Below are 14,512 nucleotides of genomic sequence, written 5' to 3' on the forward strand. Positions count from 1 at the left end.
GTAAATGAAAACAGTAAAACTGAGCTGTTAAAATATAAATACCTTCATATTTTTAATGTAGCCTTTTGCTGTCTATAAGAGACACATGAAATATAATTATGTGGGAAGTTTAGATAAAAGGGACTTTAAGAAAGGGCTTATCAGGCAAATTCTAAAGAGAGAGCAAAAGAAAAAGGAGGGTGAAAGGGAGGGAAAAATGAAGAAATAATAGGAATATCAGTCAAAACTTTAAGGTAAAAATATTAAGACTAAGGATGGTATTACTGCTAGAAAGAAAACAGCTTACAATAAAATGGGTAAAGATATGAAGAGACAAGTCACCAAAGAAAAAAACCCAAATCATCAGAAAACATTTGGAAAAAATGTTCAGCCTACTGGTGATAATGGAAATACACGTAGGATCAACAGTGGGGCTACCCTTTCAACCCCCATCAGATGGCCAAAAGTGTAAACTGGCTAATGACAACTATTGGTGGGGATGTGGAACAAAAAAGGACTTTCTCGTCTCCTGCTGGTTGGAAGGAAAGCCACAGCTGTCCGCAGGCCTACGACGCAGCAGTGTTTTCCACTCTGTGTCCTAGAGAAGTGCTCAAGGGTGTCCCGCGAGCATCCCAATAGCGGTAAAGAGGAAGCAACCCAAGTGCCCATCGGTAGTGGAGTGCATTAGTGAATTATGATATTACCACACAAGTACAACTTGTAGCGGTAAAAATGAGTTAACTTAAGAGTTACCGGTGTTAAAATGGATACCTCTCAGAATGACAACACTGAATAAAAAAATGTTGCAGACAGATGTGCACATATATATCTACCTTCAAATTTACATAAAACAGCAGTGCCGTGTGCTGTGTTTATAGATACATATGTGTACCGTAAAATACATGCATCAGCGGGGAAGTGGCCATCACTCAAAGTGAGTAGCCTGGCTCTGCTCATCCAGCGTTGTCCTTTCACTCTCAGGCCATCCCCCTTCCGAGAGCAGCCTGTTTAGAGTATCAGGTGGTTGGTATAAAAAGGGGAAACTGGAGGAGATGGGAGGAGGGCCCTGGCCCTTGATGAGCTTGGCTCCTTGCATGGGGGGAAGCTCAGGGCCTATGGAAAGCGTGGCCGTCGGCGCGCTCGGTGGAGGACGATGAATGGGACAGCGGAGAGGACGCCACAGACCTGAACTCTGTCGTGTTTAATTTGTAATGATCTGAAGCAAATATAGCAAACATATTAGCGCTGATTTACATTGTTAATTCTGGATTGTAGATGCACAGGCTCCTGCTGTTAATTCTCTGTTGGGTTTGTGTGAGTGTGTGTGTTTAAAATATTCCCTTAATTGAAAATAGCTTCCAGCTTATTATGGGGGAGGAAAGACATAATAATCATGATGCAGAGCAAAATGTTCTGTGGCGCATTGTGGGTTCTTTACCGAAGGCTCTCAGTGTTGAGATGAGAGAGATTTCTGCCAGTGGAACCCAGGAGTGCCCCCGAGAGGAGGCATCGCAGGGTTGCTTTCCTGCAGACGCTCACCTGCTTTCAGTCACTCGGGCATCTGCCCACCATCCTGACCTTTTCTTCCATTTCTTGGCCTTTGACGAGTCCTTTCCCATTCTTCACTAGCAGTTTCTTTTTCACTAATTACATTCTGGTCAATATAAAGCAGTAGTTACCCAGGGCCTCCCCAAAGATTTATTTCTAGGAGGACATACATCTGAAAGACCTAAGCAACGCCTTACTTCTCATGGAAAGAGGAAGTAGTGATGTCTGTCGTAATATAATGTGGATTTTATGGAAACCTTTGGATTTAGTAGAAGAGGATTGGTTGGTTGGTTGGCTGGTTGGTTGAATGAATGGAAACAAATGGCCAACTCCCACATCGCTCTCTCCCTTTAAAGGAGAGAGAGTCCATTTGAGGTTTTCACCTTTCCAAATTTTGTCTACTTTCCCCTTTTAAATGTGCTTCTGCAAACAGTCAACAAACTTATTTCCAGACTGTTGTAAGGGACAGAGGGTCCCTGTGGAAACAGGATTTGATCACTAGCCTGTGTTCATAGCGCCCAGCAGTCTCTCCAGGCTGACAAGGAACGGGCCTGTGCTCCCCCGGCAACACACACACATGCAGCGGCTTCTCTGCTCGCTGGCTGATCTCCTGCCCCTGACGCATTCCTACAGGGTGCGAGGGAATGGCACTGCAGTGTTGGCCCAGAGCAGCTCACCTGTCGGTGGGAAAGGTTTCTGCTTTGTCTTTAAAATACACATCTGCTCCATGTTGACGCCGAAAGGAACATTGTGACTCGGATCTCTCTTTGGGCTGCCTTGGCCTGCCAGTCTGGGTTTGACGACAAACCTTGCTTTCTCAGACGTTTGTTTCTTTGCCTCCGCAGAGAGAAGATGCATCAGTCTGCCATGTACGAGCTGTGCCAGGGGATGCACCAAATCAGCCTCCAGTTCGTCCGACTGCAGCTCACCTTTGAAGAGTACACCGTCATGAAGGTTTTGCTGCTGCTAAGCACGGGTAAGCTGGCGCCCATGGGCACCTTTTCTACATTGTCAGACCATCCCCCTTTCCAAGAGTAGCCTGTTTAGAGTATCAGGTGGTTGGTGTAAAAAGGAAAAACTGGAGGAGGTGGGAGGAGGGCCCTGGTCTTTGATGAGCTCGGTTATTTGCAGAGGATGAAGCTTGGGGTACATGGAAGAGCACATCCCTCATTCATCCCTCATTCCTTCATTCATCCGACTGCTAAATATTCATTAAGTGCCTGTTGTGCGTATGGTAGGATTGGGCAGTTCAGGAACTACAGTGCAATGAGGCACAAGGTATTCAATTTAGACATAACTTCAACGCACTGTGGAAAGGGATTTCATACTATGATAAAGAGTGTTGCAGTGGCTCAGAGAAGGGAAGAGCTGGTCAGGTCTGGGGCGCAGGGAGGGACTCGGGAAGCTGAATGGGGGGAGCTTGGAAGGGTTACGGACTGGGTATGAGGTGTGAGATGCATTCTCATCAGGGAGCCGTGTGAGGGACTGTGGAAACGTGGGAGAGCGGAGCCAGGCCGCCATGCTTAGTTCTGGGGAGTTGTTTTGCCTGTTAATTTTTAAATTTTTATTGCATTTAAGTATTTAATTTTTCAAGGTGCATCTGGTTATACTAGGTTGGGGGGCCATGGGGGATAAGGGTGGGATGTAGATGGGACCCGCATATTCAGTACCTACCTTTGCCAGGCAGGCAGAGCTCTAAATGTTGGAGGCTGTGAGCAGCGGGGATGGTGTGACTGAAGCTGTATTTTATGTCTTTAGGAAGATGTATGGGGCATTCAGCTGGATTAAAGAGGAAGGGCGGGGGGGGGCGGGGAGCAAGGAGAGAGCGACTGTGTCCTACGGGGAAGCATAGCGACCTGTGAGGCTGCTGACACCAAGGGCTGGATGGTGGTGGTTGGTTGTACGATGCACAGGAGCAAACACATTCAAGAAAGACTGCAGAGCTAGCCTTGGCAACTGACCGGAAGAGGCGAGGAAAACATTCTGGGTCAGAAGAGACACAGGTTTTGAGCACAGAGAAGTGACTTGGGTGGTAGTGATACCAGTAAGAGAAACGTGTTAACATTGAGACTTGGAGCGGATTTGGAGTAAAGAAAAAAAAGAGTTTTATTTTGAATAGGTTAATTTTTAGATGTATCCTAATAGAGAGGCCAAAAGATGGAGACAGTTTGGGACCGGAAGTCAGAAGACAGGTTCGGATATTGAGATATGAACTTGAAATGATCCTTATAGAAAACTGCAGTCTAGACTTCACTGGTGAGTGGGGTTGCCATGCCACAGAAAGATGGGAACAGGTCCCGCTGACTCTGAGAAGGGGGCGGCGGAGGCTGAAGGGACAGACACAGACGTCGGAGGGGGTGGGGAGCCAGTGTGGAAGACAGACAGACACACACACACACACACACGCGCGCGCGCGATAGAAAATGTAAAATGTAAATGAAATATTTTTTCTAAAAACTTAGGTGGTATTCTGTATTAATTTTGACTACTCAATCTTAATTGCTGTCTTACCATTTTATACACAGGGGTGGACAAAAGTAGGCTTGCAGTTGTGAGTACCAAAACAGCATTTCCTCTTGTATTATTGTTTATTAATTGGTATTTTTCCATACACACAACCGTAAACCCACTTCTGCCCACCCCTGTCCATTTAATCAGCCAGCCTGTGATACATTCTGATATAATTTTGAAGCTGTCTGGGTTGATGTATTAGCTTCTAAGGAGCTCAGTACTTTCAATTCTGATTTTTATAGATGCAGGAAAAGCAAAATAAAAAGATAGGAAAACATAAGAATTTTAGGAGCCATAAAAACCATGGGCTTTAGTACGCTTATTTTGCAGATCTGTGGGAGGACGCCTGAACATTCTTCCTCTTACTTAGGATGTGAAGTGGCACGTCTGATGCCCAGGGTGCCTGGTTTTTAGCAGTGACATCAGAGTTCTGTGTCCTTCTGCTCACTGAGGAAGGCAGGCAAGCTTCTGCCCAGTTGTCTCTTTGCTTCTCCAGCCATAGATTTGGGGTGATTTCCATCAGCCCTGCTACACCTCCTAATAGGTAAATTCAGAAAATCTGGGCAGACCTCCCAAATATAGATTTTGCTGAAGTTCTCTTTATCTGTGGGTTTGTTTCAGCTTCTAAAATAGGTAGCTGGGAAACTGGTACAATATATTTCAGTCATAGCAGTAATATGTAAGTAATGTTTGACACAGGTTGCTCGTACTTTGAGAACTTCTGAGAATGCAGCTATCAGAAATAGGAAGGTCTTTGGTTAATCTTAGTATATGTGCCACATACTATTGAAATATAGTTGTGAAATGTGTTCACTTACTCTACTTTTAGGTAAACTTCTTAAGGTATAGGTTGATACCCATAAACATCCAAATTGAAAACAGTTTATTCCATAAAATGTTATCTTTAAAAAATGTTAACATGTGGGTGGGGTGGGAAGTATAGTCTATTGTTTGCGAATTTCCAGTTTCTTTTAGAAAGTTTTCAGTTAATATTAAAATTTTGATAGAAAATGGATCTACAGCTTTAATATTAACATCCTGATTATTACCATCTTTGTTTAGTTTTTTTATACTTTTAAAAGAAGATTTTAATTTTAAAGAAAGAAAAATCTATCGGTTATGTAATGGATGGTATTTAACTCTTAATGTGAATGCTATTTATTCGAAACCACAACTAATATTGTAGAACCTTCAGGAATTTGTGCAGTTGCTATTAGGGATTTGTTTTCCCCCACAGAAATAGACTTAGACAAACCACAATCAAAAGCCTCAACAATTAAACTAAAAGAGAACATTATTAACATAATATGTGAAGTTAATTTTGCAAGATCATCCATGTCTTTACAGGACCACAGGGTTTATTTGCAAACAGCGGTATTTCTGGCTTCCGGGATTGCGTGTGATATTCAGAAACATACTTAGCCATTCGAAAGCACGGATGACCCCAGCCAATTATTTTCTTTACCAGTTATGGTAAATTAACAAACATGCTGTGTGATTCAATGACAGTACGAGCAGGTTCCAACTCAGAATGTTAATACCACAAATGAATTTACAGTAGGTCTTCTAAAAATAAAGTTCATAGGGATTTTATTTTGGAAAGTTAAAGCATAAACATAACTATTTATTGACAGTAGTGGTAAAAAAAAACAGGCACATAAGTAGATTTTCAAAGGGGAGCAGCTTTAGCTTGCACTCAGCCGTGACCTCCTTCCCCAACGCAGGTGCGCCATTTCTCCACACAGTGCTGTCCTGGGCATCCCGGGACAGGCCTCTCAGCACGTCACAGAGGCGCATCATATGCTTCCAAGTCCTGAATCCCAAAGGATTTTAAAGATTCTTTCCGAGTGAGATTTGATTTGCGTTTAAATACAAAAGCTAGTCACTACATAAAAGGAAAAAAGAAAACGTATCCTTTATTTTCTACCTTATCAAAGATAAAGATGATCCTGGTTTACTCTTTGGAAGGTTAAGATTTTCCCTTGGCTGCAGAGCCACTGTTGTGTTACCCGCTGCACACCACACCACCGCGCACACACCCCACCCCCACCACCCAGATTGTCCGTGAAGTCACGTGACAGTGCCTCAGTGATCATGTGATCTGGGGCAAAGAGAATGGAAAGTGCTCCTTTGCATGCATAGTCTCCCCCTGGTAGATGGCCAGTCTCCCCAAGTGTCTTTGATATTTGAACTTGAATATGGAGACATTGGTTTCTAATTCTAGCTCCAGCTTGGATTGTCAGTGGCTCTTGCAGTTGTCCTGGAAAATCAAAGTATATTTTCCTACCTCTGAGGTGTTGGCAAGTCAGGATCCATAAAACACTTTGATGACAGGCCACAAGACCATGAAGCATTGTGGTCAAGAGACAGGCTTTGGAAACAGAACAGCCTGGCTTTACGTCCCTTCTCTGCCATGTACCAGGCCCTCGGACAAGTGTTTAAACCTCCAATCCTCAGTTTCCTCATCTGCAAAATAATAATATAACGGTTATGTCATCAGACTGATGTCAAGATTAAGTGAGCTGATAAATGCAAAATGTATAACAACACACACCTGATAAAGAGCAGTTATTAGTATTCTTTTGTCTATGTGTGTGTACAAGAGTTTACCAATAGATAACTAACTGCCTTATTTACTGATAAATACAATTAACTGAGATTCAGTATCAACCTAAAAGAGGGAAAAAGCCATTTAACCGCTAAGATGCGAAAGCTGTTTTCCGTCCTGGAAATTTACATGTCTGTTATCCTTGAAACACAGTTCCAAAGGATGGCCTCAAAGGCCAAGCTGTATTTGAAGAAATGAGGACAAATTACATCAAAGAGCTGAGGAAGATGGTAACTAAGTGTCCCAACAATTCTGGACAGAGTTGGCAGAGGTTCTATCAACTGACCAAGCTTCTGGACTCCATGCATGATGTAAGTATTGCCCCTTGATGCTCTCAAATGAAGGATCAGCAACCACACACTGTTCACCAAATGAAATTGGAGGGTTGAGAGAGTTCTTGGGCCTTTGAGAAGAGTAGAGGTAAGTTACCCAGTGGGAGGCAGCAGGAGGTGAGAACTGATGAGGAAGGAAAGTTTTCTTCCGCTGATGTTTCTAACAAACTTCGTTTCAAGTCAAGGGTGCGGCTCCTTCCCTTTCTGAGCAGGACCGGAGAAACGTGCAGCGCAATGGCAAAACCCATGCCCTGGCCCAGGGTCAGATCAAGTTTCACATGTCTGCTTGCAATTTAGGGAATGTTTGCTTAGTGAAAATGTTTGCTTTCACATTGCATAAATAGTGTCCATCTTCTACAGCTGTTAATGTAATAACCCAATCTTTCCAAAACATTATTAGTGGGCCTGCGCCAGCTTGGGTCATCTCAACCTTTGCCAAATGTTGAATCCTATATTCACTAATCTTCATAGGAGTCACCTTTCTTGTCTTAATGTAAATACAGAAAGCAAATTCTGAGCTTGTTTTCTTCTAATTTAACCAATTACAGATGTAGCTGAGGTGTTAGTTAAAGGTTTCTACAAAATATTGATATTGATCACTTGCTTTATGTCATTTAAAATAGGCTTCTCATTTCACTTTGTAAGCGTTTTCTCCCATTGTGGCTCAAAAAAAGTTGTATGTAGTCATGCTAATTTGGTTTTTCATGTTTGTAGGTCTGCATACCTCTCTTTGGAAAATTTATTGGCCAAACTCAACCCATAGATGTGCCTAAGAAATTCATCTTCAAATATTTCTCTATGTTAGGAAGACGTTGCAAACGCGATGCCCAATACTATAATAGTATTCCTATTGAACTAATGGTTCATCCCTTAGAAACCCGGTTATGCCAGTGGAGCGTTCTCTCTCCATCGGTTCTTTGATAAGTGTCACGTTCCAGTGACTTACACTGAAGACCCATTGCATATTAGGTTGACCTTTGCTTCCTCTGAACTTGTCATATCGTATGAGTCAAATTCCCAGAAGGTAAATTTGGTGATGGATAGTTTTGTTAATTATCAGTGGCCTAAAGACTGTGGTTTAATGGCCAGTGTTAAGAATAAGAAATGGCGGCAGACAAGCAAACACACCAAATGAAGGGCTCCTCAACTCACACGAGAGGAACGAAAAGGAAACCAGAGCCTAGACTATGGGCCATCTACGTGAGAACGAGGGCACCATTACTCTCTTCTGCTAGTTGTGTCAAAAGTCCCTCTGAGCGTAGCTTCGAAGGGGGCACTGAGGTTCTTTCTTGCCGAATTCTCTTGTTTGTTCAAATTTACGGGCAGGCGTGAGTGCAATGGCTAAACGAGGGTGCAGTTATCACAACGCGTGTTAATGGATCATGCATTTTGAAGCCGTTTGCATGGAATGAGACAACAGGAGCTAAAGGGTTTTTTTCGGTAGCCTTTCAGAATCTCTGCCTTCAGCAGAGCGGCACAGTGGGAACCCCTGGGGCGCCACAGCGGGCCACGTGTGCCAGCGCCCTTCTGTGAGCTGCATGGTGCTAGGCGCCAGTCAGGAGCGCAAGGAACAGTTGCCAGGTGGCTGTACCCTGGTGATGATTTTCTGCAAAATTTCCCAGAGCAAATCATTGTCCTTTTAGTAATTTCTAATCAAGGTATAATTGGTACACAATAAGTTGAACATATTTAAAGTGTACCATACGAGAAGTTTGACAAAGGTATACACCCATGAAGCTATCACCACAAGACAAACAACACATCCACCACGCCAAAACTTTCTTTGTACCTGTTTTTAACTTTTCTTCCTACTTGCTGCTCCCTACTTGCTTTCTATATTGCTTTCTGGAAATATAGGTTAGATTGTATATTTTAGAGTTTTGTATATTTAGAGTTTATAGTATTAGCTTATATATTCTAAATTTCAATATACATGGAATCACACAGCACATAGCCTCTTCTGCCCAGCGCCTTCCCTTGGCATGCTTATTTTGAAATGCGCATCCTGTCGTGCACTTGAATACTTGCACTCGTTGCCGAGCAGCATCCATGGTACAGCTGTGCCACATTTTGGAAGCCCAGTCACCTGTGGATGGGCACATGGGTTGTTTCCAGACTGGGAGACGGGGAACATTTACAGATAAAGCTGGACTGAACATATGTTTGCAGCCCTGGACTGGGCATCGCTCTCTTTTTCTTGGGTGAGTAACTAGTCGTGGAATGTCTGCGTCGTACAGCTGATGTGTCTTCATCTTTCATGAGACCACCAGATGCTTTTCCAAAGTGGCTGTACAGCTGTATGTTCCCTTGACAAGACAGTTCAAGTCGCTCCACATCATTGCTGTGTGATTCGTCTTTCTAGTTGTAGCCATGGAAATAGCTATGTGGTTGTGTCTTACTGTGGTTTAATTTGCATTTCCCTAATGATTGATGATCTTATCATGTGCTTATTTACCATCGTTATGTCTTCTTTGGTATAGTGCCTGTTCAGCTCTTTGGCTCATTTTTTAAAAAATTGAATTGCTTGTTTTTAATTGGATTGTTGAGTTTTGAGAGTTCTTGGTATAATCTAGATGCAGTTCCTTTATAAGATAAATGATTTGCAAGTATTTTCTCCCAGTCTGTGGCTTCTCATTCTCTGAGCAATATCTTCTGAAGAGCAGTTTTCCATTTCAGTGAAACCCAACTGATTCTTTTTTCTTTTATGAGTCATGTTTCTGGTGTCCAAGCCAAAGCTTTTCTCCCAAATTTTCTTTTAGAGGTTACTGTCCTTCAGTAACTGATATGTAGGGTCTCAAAAACCATTTTTTCATGTATTTTTTTTCTGAGCAATTTTGGTTGTTCCTGGTGGTAGGGTGAATCTAGTCCCACCTACTTCATTTTGGCTGGAAGGAGAATATTCTTTTGGGAATCACATTTTATCCTTTTAATTCTAAAACGTTTATTTTAAATAATAAAAAAAAATGCTTGCTCTTAGAATAAGCCTGACAGGAGCATCTTGAAAGTTCTATTTATATTCCTATTCCAGACAGAACATTGAAAAATGCATCGTATGTCTAGAGAGACCTTTCTAACATTCGTGCTTACACAGACCTCAGACTGCCTCCAGCTTTTTCATTAGGGTGAAGTAGTGAATAAGCATTTGTGGGATTGTCTTCCAGGGAGCAAAGGGTGACACAGGGACTGGCTCTGTACTCAGAGCCCAGCTCCAAGCGCCTCGTGGAAAGAGAGCGTCTGTTCCTAAGAATCCCACAAGTAAGAACCCAGTGAACATAAGTTCTGCTTTAAAGAATTGGCATATTATGCCACCCTTCAGGACACATGTTCATAATCTCAGGACATGTGTGCACAGCTCTCAGGAGCCATGGACTTTTCCCACATGGTGCACACATAGTGGCAGAGCTGTGCCAAGGTGAGCGAAAGGAGCATTCTCTGAAAGGACTGGTTGGCAGTTAAGTATTTGAGTTGGTCAGCAACTTTAATGAATCATAAGCCCTCTGAGCATCAATTTTTCCCAAAAGAAGTTTCAAGGCAAGCAACTGTGGTCAGGCTCCGAGGAATGGATGTACTTTTGCATTGCAAATGTTTGGGTGTTATATGTAAAGCATATGGAGTCCTTATGCATTTAGAGACAGTTGACAATAGTCATTTTCTAGCTAGTCACTCTTGCTAGGAGTGACAGTTAATTCCCTGTGGGTATAAGAAGCACATTTCTAAAGAACTTATTGGTAACTTCATTCACAGAGATCAAGAACTGTTTGTGTTGTGGTCAGTACGTAGAAGTTAGTAAATGTACAATGATGATATTAATAATAGTGCCTAGCGGCAAAAATTATTTTTTTCTGTTAAATAGTTTCACGCTTATATTGTACTATTGTTGACCTTGTACTCACCTTCATTTCAGTATATACTCTAGCGAAAACGTGCCCCATGCCCATCGAATTTGGTAAGGCTGTGGAGGTACAAAACGCACACACAACACCAGCGCAGCCCTCCAGCAGCTCAGGTTCTAGAGAGGCAGCCGGCGCGTAATACCAGGTAGGCAGGTGCTGAACGTGGTCGCCTGGGCAGCGGGACATCTGAGAGCACGTGAGTGCCCACGTTCATTCACACGTGTGTCAGTGAGCCCCTGCCAGCCCACATGTGGACAGGATGTTCATCCTTAGAATCCTACCCATGTCTGACAGAGGAAGATGCTCACCTCACTCAGCAGATACTTTAGTGTCTACAAATGTCAGGCATTGTCTGAGGGGAAGAGACCCAAAGCCTGGCTTTCAGAAGCTTTCAGCCTGCTTGGGGCAAGCAGACAGCACTGGACAGGGCAGGGTGCCGAGAGCTCCGCAGAGGTGAGCATGCCGTGCACCGTGGGCTCGCCAATGTGAATTGTGAGGTGAGAGAAAGCCTTGTCGGGAAAGTACAGGAGCCAGCGCTGCTGGGCAGGGATCCTGGAAGGCTCCCAAGGGGGCGTCAGAGGAAGGAGAGACAGGGGCACAAAGAGGGATTTCTCAAGGTCCAGGGGAGCCAGCAACAGCTGGAACCCTCTTGACCCGCTGTCTGGTGCTCCCAATGCCACCGTTGTGATGGAGAAAGCTTTGGGCTGATGGTAGCATCAGGTTTCAAGCCGGTGCATCTTGGAGACCAGAAAACCAGCAGTGATGGGTACTGGAAATAGTTGCATGGGCTTGGCTCTCCAGACAGGTAGCCTCTTCCCAGGCACCTTCTGGAATGCACAGTTTTTGTGAGGCACGTGGTACATCCTGCAGGCACTGAACACGATGTTGGATTGAACTGTCCTGCGTGTTTAGCAGTTCCTGAAACAAAATGGTAGGTCTGCCTCCACCTAAGCTGAGCAGGCCTCAGGGTTGAGAGAATTTTGTCTCTGCAAACGACCAGAGACCCAGGTACAAGCTACCTGTCACCGGAGACCTGTGTGTCATTCAGATGCTGTAGACGCTGTTCTCCACGTTGTGGAAGGAAACATGGTGAGGGTCGTGTCGCTGAGTAGCTGCTTCTGTGGTTCCAGAGGAAAAGCGCCACAGCTGAATGGGTCTTCTCTGGCCAGGCTCTCGGAGCCAAGGTTTCCTTCTGCCGGGGCTGGGAAAGGCCGGCAGGGTGAGGAGGGGACCCCCCGCTGTTACAGTGCCTGCTGCATGTGCACACTGGGGAGACTTTGTCCTTCATGCGAGGGGGCTGTGATGTTTTCGTAACACAGTCACTGACCAAAGAGATATAGCTGCAAGCCACCGATACTCAATTGTTTTGATACTCATGCTCATTTGGTTGGCAGGCGCTTTGGCATCGTGGCCGTGGTCCTTTGTTTTACCGTGACTGTACCCGAGGTGGTTGAGAGATGGATGCAAAGCCCTTGTAAGCACTTCTTCCAGCTCACGGAAGAACGCGAGCCCCGGGCCTGGTTCGCTCCACCCTTTGGACAGCCCGCCATTTCCCCATTTGATTCCATTTGATGTCTTTGTAATCAGTTTGTTCTCAAGAGAAGTTCTGAGACCAAACTAGGAGCCCACTACAGAATGTGACCCCAGGGACAGCAGAAAGTTCGGCCTGGGCTGCGGCACGACCATTTGTCTCCGTCAACGTGGGCGCTTTACTTAAAATTGTCAGCCCTCGGTTTCCTCAGTTGTAAAATGGGAGTAACACGCATCCTGTAGGGAATTTCTAGGATTGAATGAAATAACACAGCAACGTTTCTTCACACCACACCACGGGGCGGGGGGTGGGGGTGGTGAAGAAACGTTCACCTGTTCACATCCTCTTTCCCCTCAGCCTGTATCTGAGTTTGCCCCAGGCTGTGTCTCTCCACCACTAAAGGGCATCCTCCAAGCACAGAGGCTCCCAAACAGGTGCACAGCACGCGCCTTCCAGGAGAGCACAGTCTAAGAGGATCGCGCAGGGACGTCGGCGTGCAGCCCGTTCCACCGTGCAGGGCAGGAGCACGTCCCTTCTCGGTGGGGCGTCACTCGGACCTCCGTCCCTGCGAGGGTTTCCAGGTCGGGTCCCAGTGCCCACCCACCCCAGCGTTCTGTGCTTCCTGCTGGGGTTTGCCAGTGGGGGACCCGAGTTATTGGTAAAAACACGTTGGGGAGGGGCTGCTTGAGTCACTTTAGAATGTGCTGAAGGGGTGAAAGCTGGTGGATGATGGAGACGATGGCAGGTTGCCGCGAGGGGACCATCAGGGAGGATCGACGATGGCCACCCCATCGACGGCGGGTTGTCAGAGAACACTGCTAGGATCCGTAGAGGCTGACCGAGCCACCTCAGCACGTGGAGGGAAATGTCCCTCTCTTCTCACCACGCAGGTGACAATGAAATGAGATTGTTTGATTCTGCATCTGTAACAGGGAGCCTGGCAGTTCCACAGTGTGTGTGTAAGAGAGATCAAGATTCAAAGCCACATTCTCTCTCACTGAGTGAAACACCTATTTAATATAATTGTTAGCGGTGTCACTGCCGTCTTTGACAAGATCGTGACTAAGAAAGATTCTAAAAAAAGGAAGAGTTGTTTATTCCAAAGTCAGCTAAGTGAGCACAGCCTGATTTCCCAGGATGGCATCGGGGGATGGGAAGAAATTACGTGAGCCCACTCCTCCTGAAGAAGTCTGCTTAGGTGAAGATTCCAAATTAAATGAGTAATTGAGGTGTCAGATCTTTCTCTGTCTAGTTGGCGAAATATACAGAAGAGTTAATGGTTTTCAGTGTCTCTTCCACATTCCCATAGTGGGTGGGGGCCCGTGTTTATCTTTACAGAGTCCTCATTTCAAGGATATCGTGCAGCACAGAATGCGTTGCCCTGGGTCCGTGTTGCCGAATGCTCATACTCATTTAAAACATTCTTATGTTTTGTATAATGGGGGGGGGGGGGGGAAGCATCAAATATATTTAAAGGTAAAAGTGGGGAAAATGGAAAATAGGTCAGAATGTTATTTCACTATCACGGAGCAATAGGGAATTGATGACTTTGGATGTGGTTTGGAAAGGTCTGGGCAGCTCAAGGACTGGTGTGTTTTACGTGCTTGTAGCTGGAGCCGCAAAGCCAGCCGGAAGACAACACCTCCCAGACACGAAGGTGTCCTCACCTATTGTTCCTTCTTTGTTCACGTTAGTGCGTTAAGGGTAGTGTCAGTCAGCGGCGGTGATTGTGTCTCTGAGCTCCCCTATTCTATAGCCAGTTCATATCGTGAGAGCGAATTACTGCTCCCCGACCTGGCCCGGCACGCTGCTGGTGCTGAGGGCGCACTGCAGCAAAGCGCCCAGTCTCCTGGGGAACACAGACCAGTCAGCCGGGGGCTAGAATGCCGCCCGGCTGGGGCCTAGGCGGAGTGTCTCAAAGGGGAAGTGGCAGGTGCAGGTGGGCCATGGCATGAGGGCAGGGAAACAGTTGCTAAGCTGAGCCCCAAAGCAGAAGTTTGCCAGACCAACAAAGAGAAGCTACTCCAAGGCAAAGGAGTTTCTATTCCAAGGGAGAGAGGTCATGGTGATACTGAGGAACAGAATTTCATTGTATCCAAGAACCTCAGAG

At 45.2% G+C, this 14,512-nt stretch overlaps 1 protein-coding gene across 2 annotated transcripts in view; it reads left to right on the forward strand.

Moving 5' to 3' along the window:
- NR3C2 (nuclear receptor subfamily 3 group C member 2) overlaps positions 1–14,512 on the forward strand; it is a 294,426-nt gene that overhangs the window by 263,456 nt on the left and 16,458 nt on the right. For both annotated transcript variants that reach the window (XM_054562702.1, XM_054562711.1), the window contains exons 8-9: positions 2,373–2,503; positions 6,800–6,957. In XM_054562702.1, the coding sequence (XP_054418677.1) occupies positions 2,373–2,503; positions 6,800–6,957 (289 nt within the window). The remainder of the gene's footprint in view (positions 1–2,372; positions 2,504–6,799; positions 6,958–14,512) is intronic.

Source organism: Pteronotus mesoamericanus, unplaced genomic scaffold (genome assembly GCF_021234165.1).
Source record: "Pteronotus mesoamericanus isolate MK-2021 breed Mesoamerican mustached bat unplaced genomic scaffold, CSHL_Meso_final contig_163, whole genome shotgun sequence".
Lineage (NCBI taxonomy): Eukaryota > Metazoa > Chordata > Mammalia > Chiroptera > Mormoopidae > Pteronotus > Pteronotus mesoamericanus.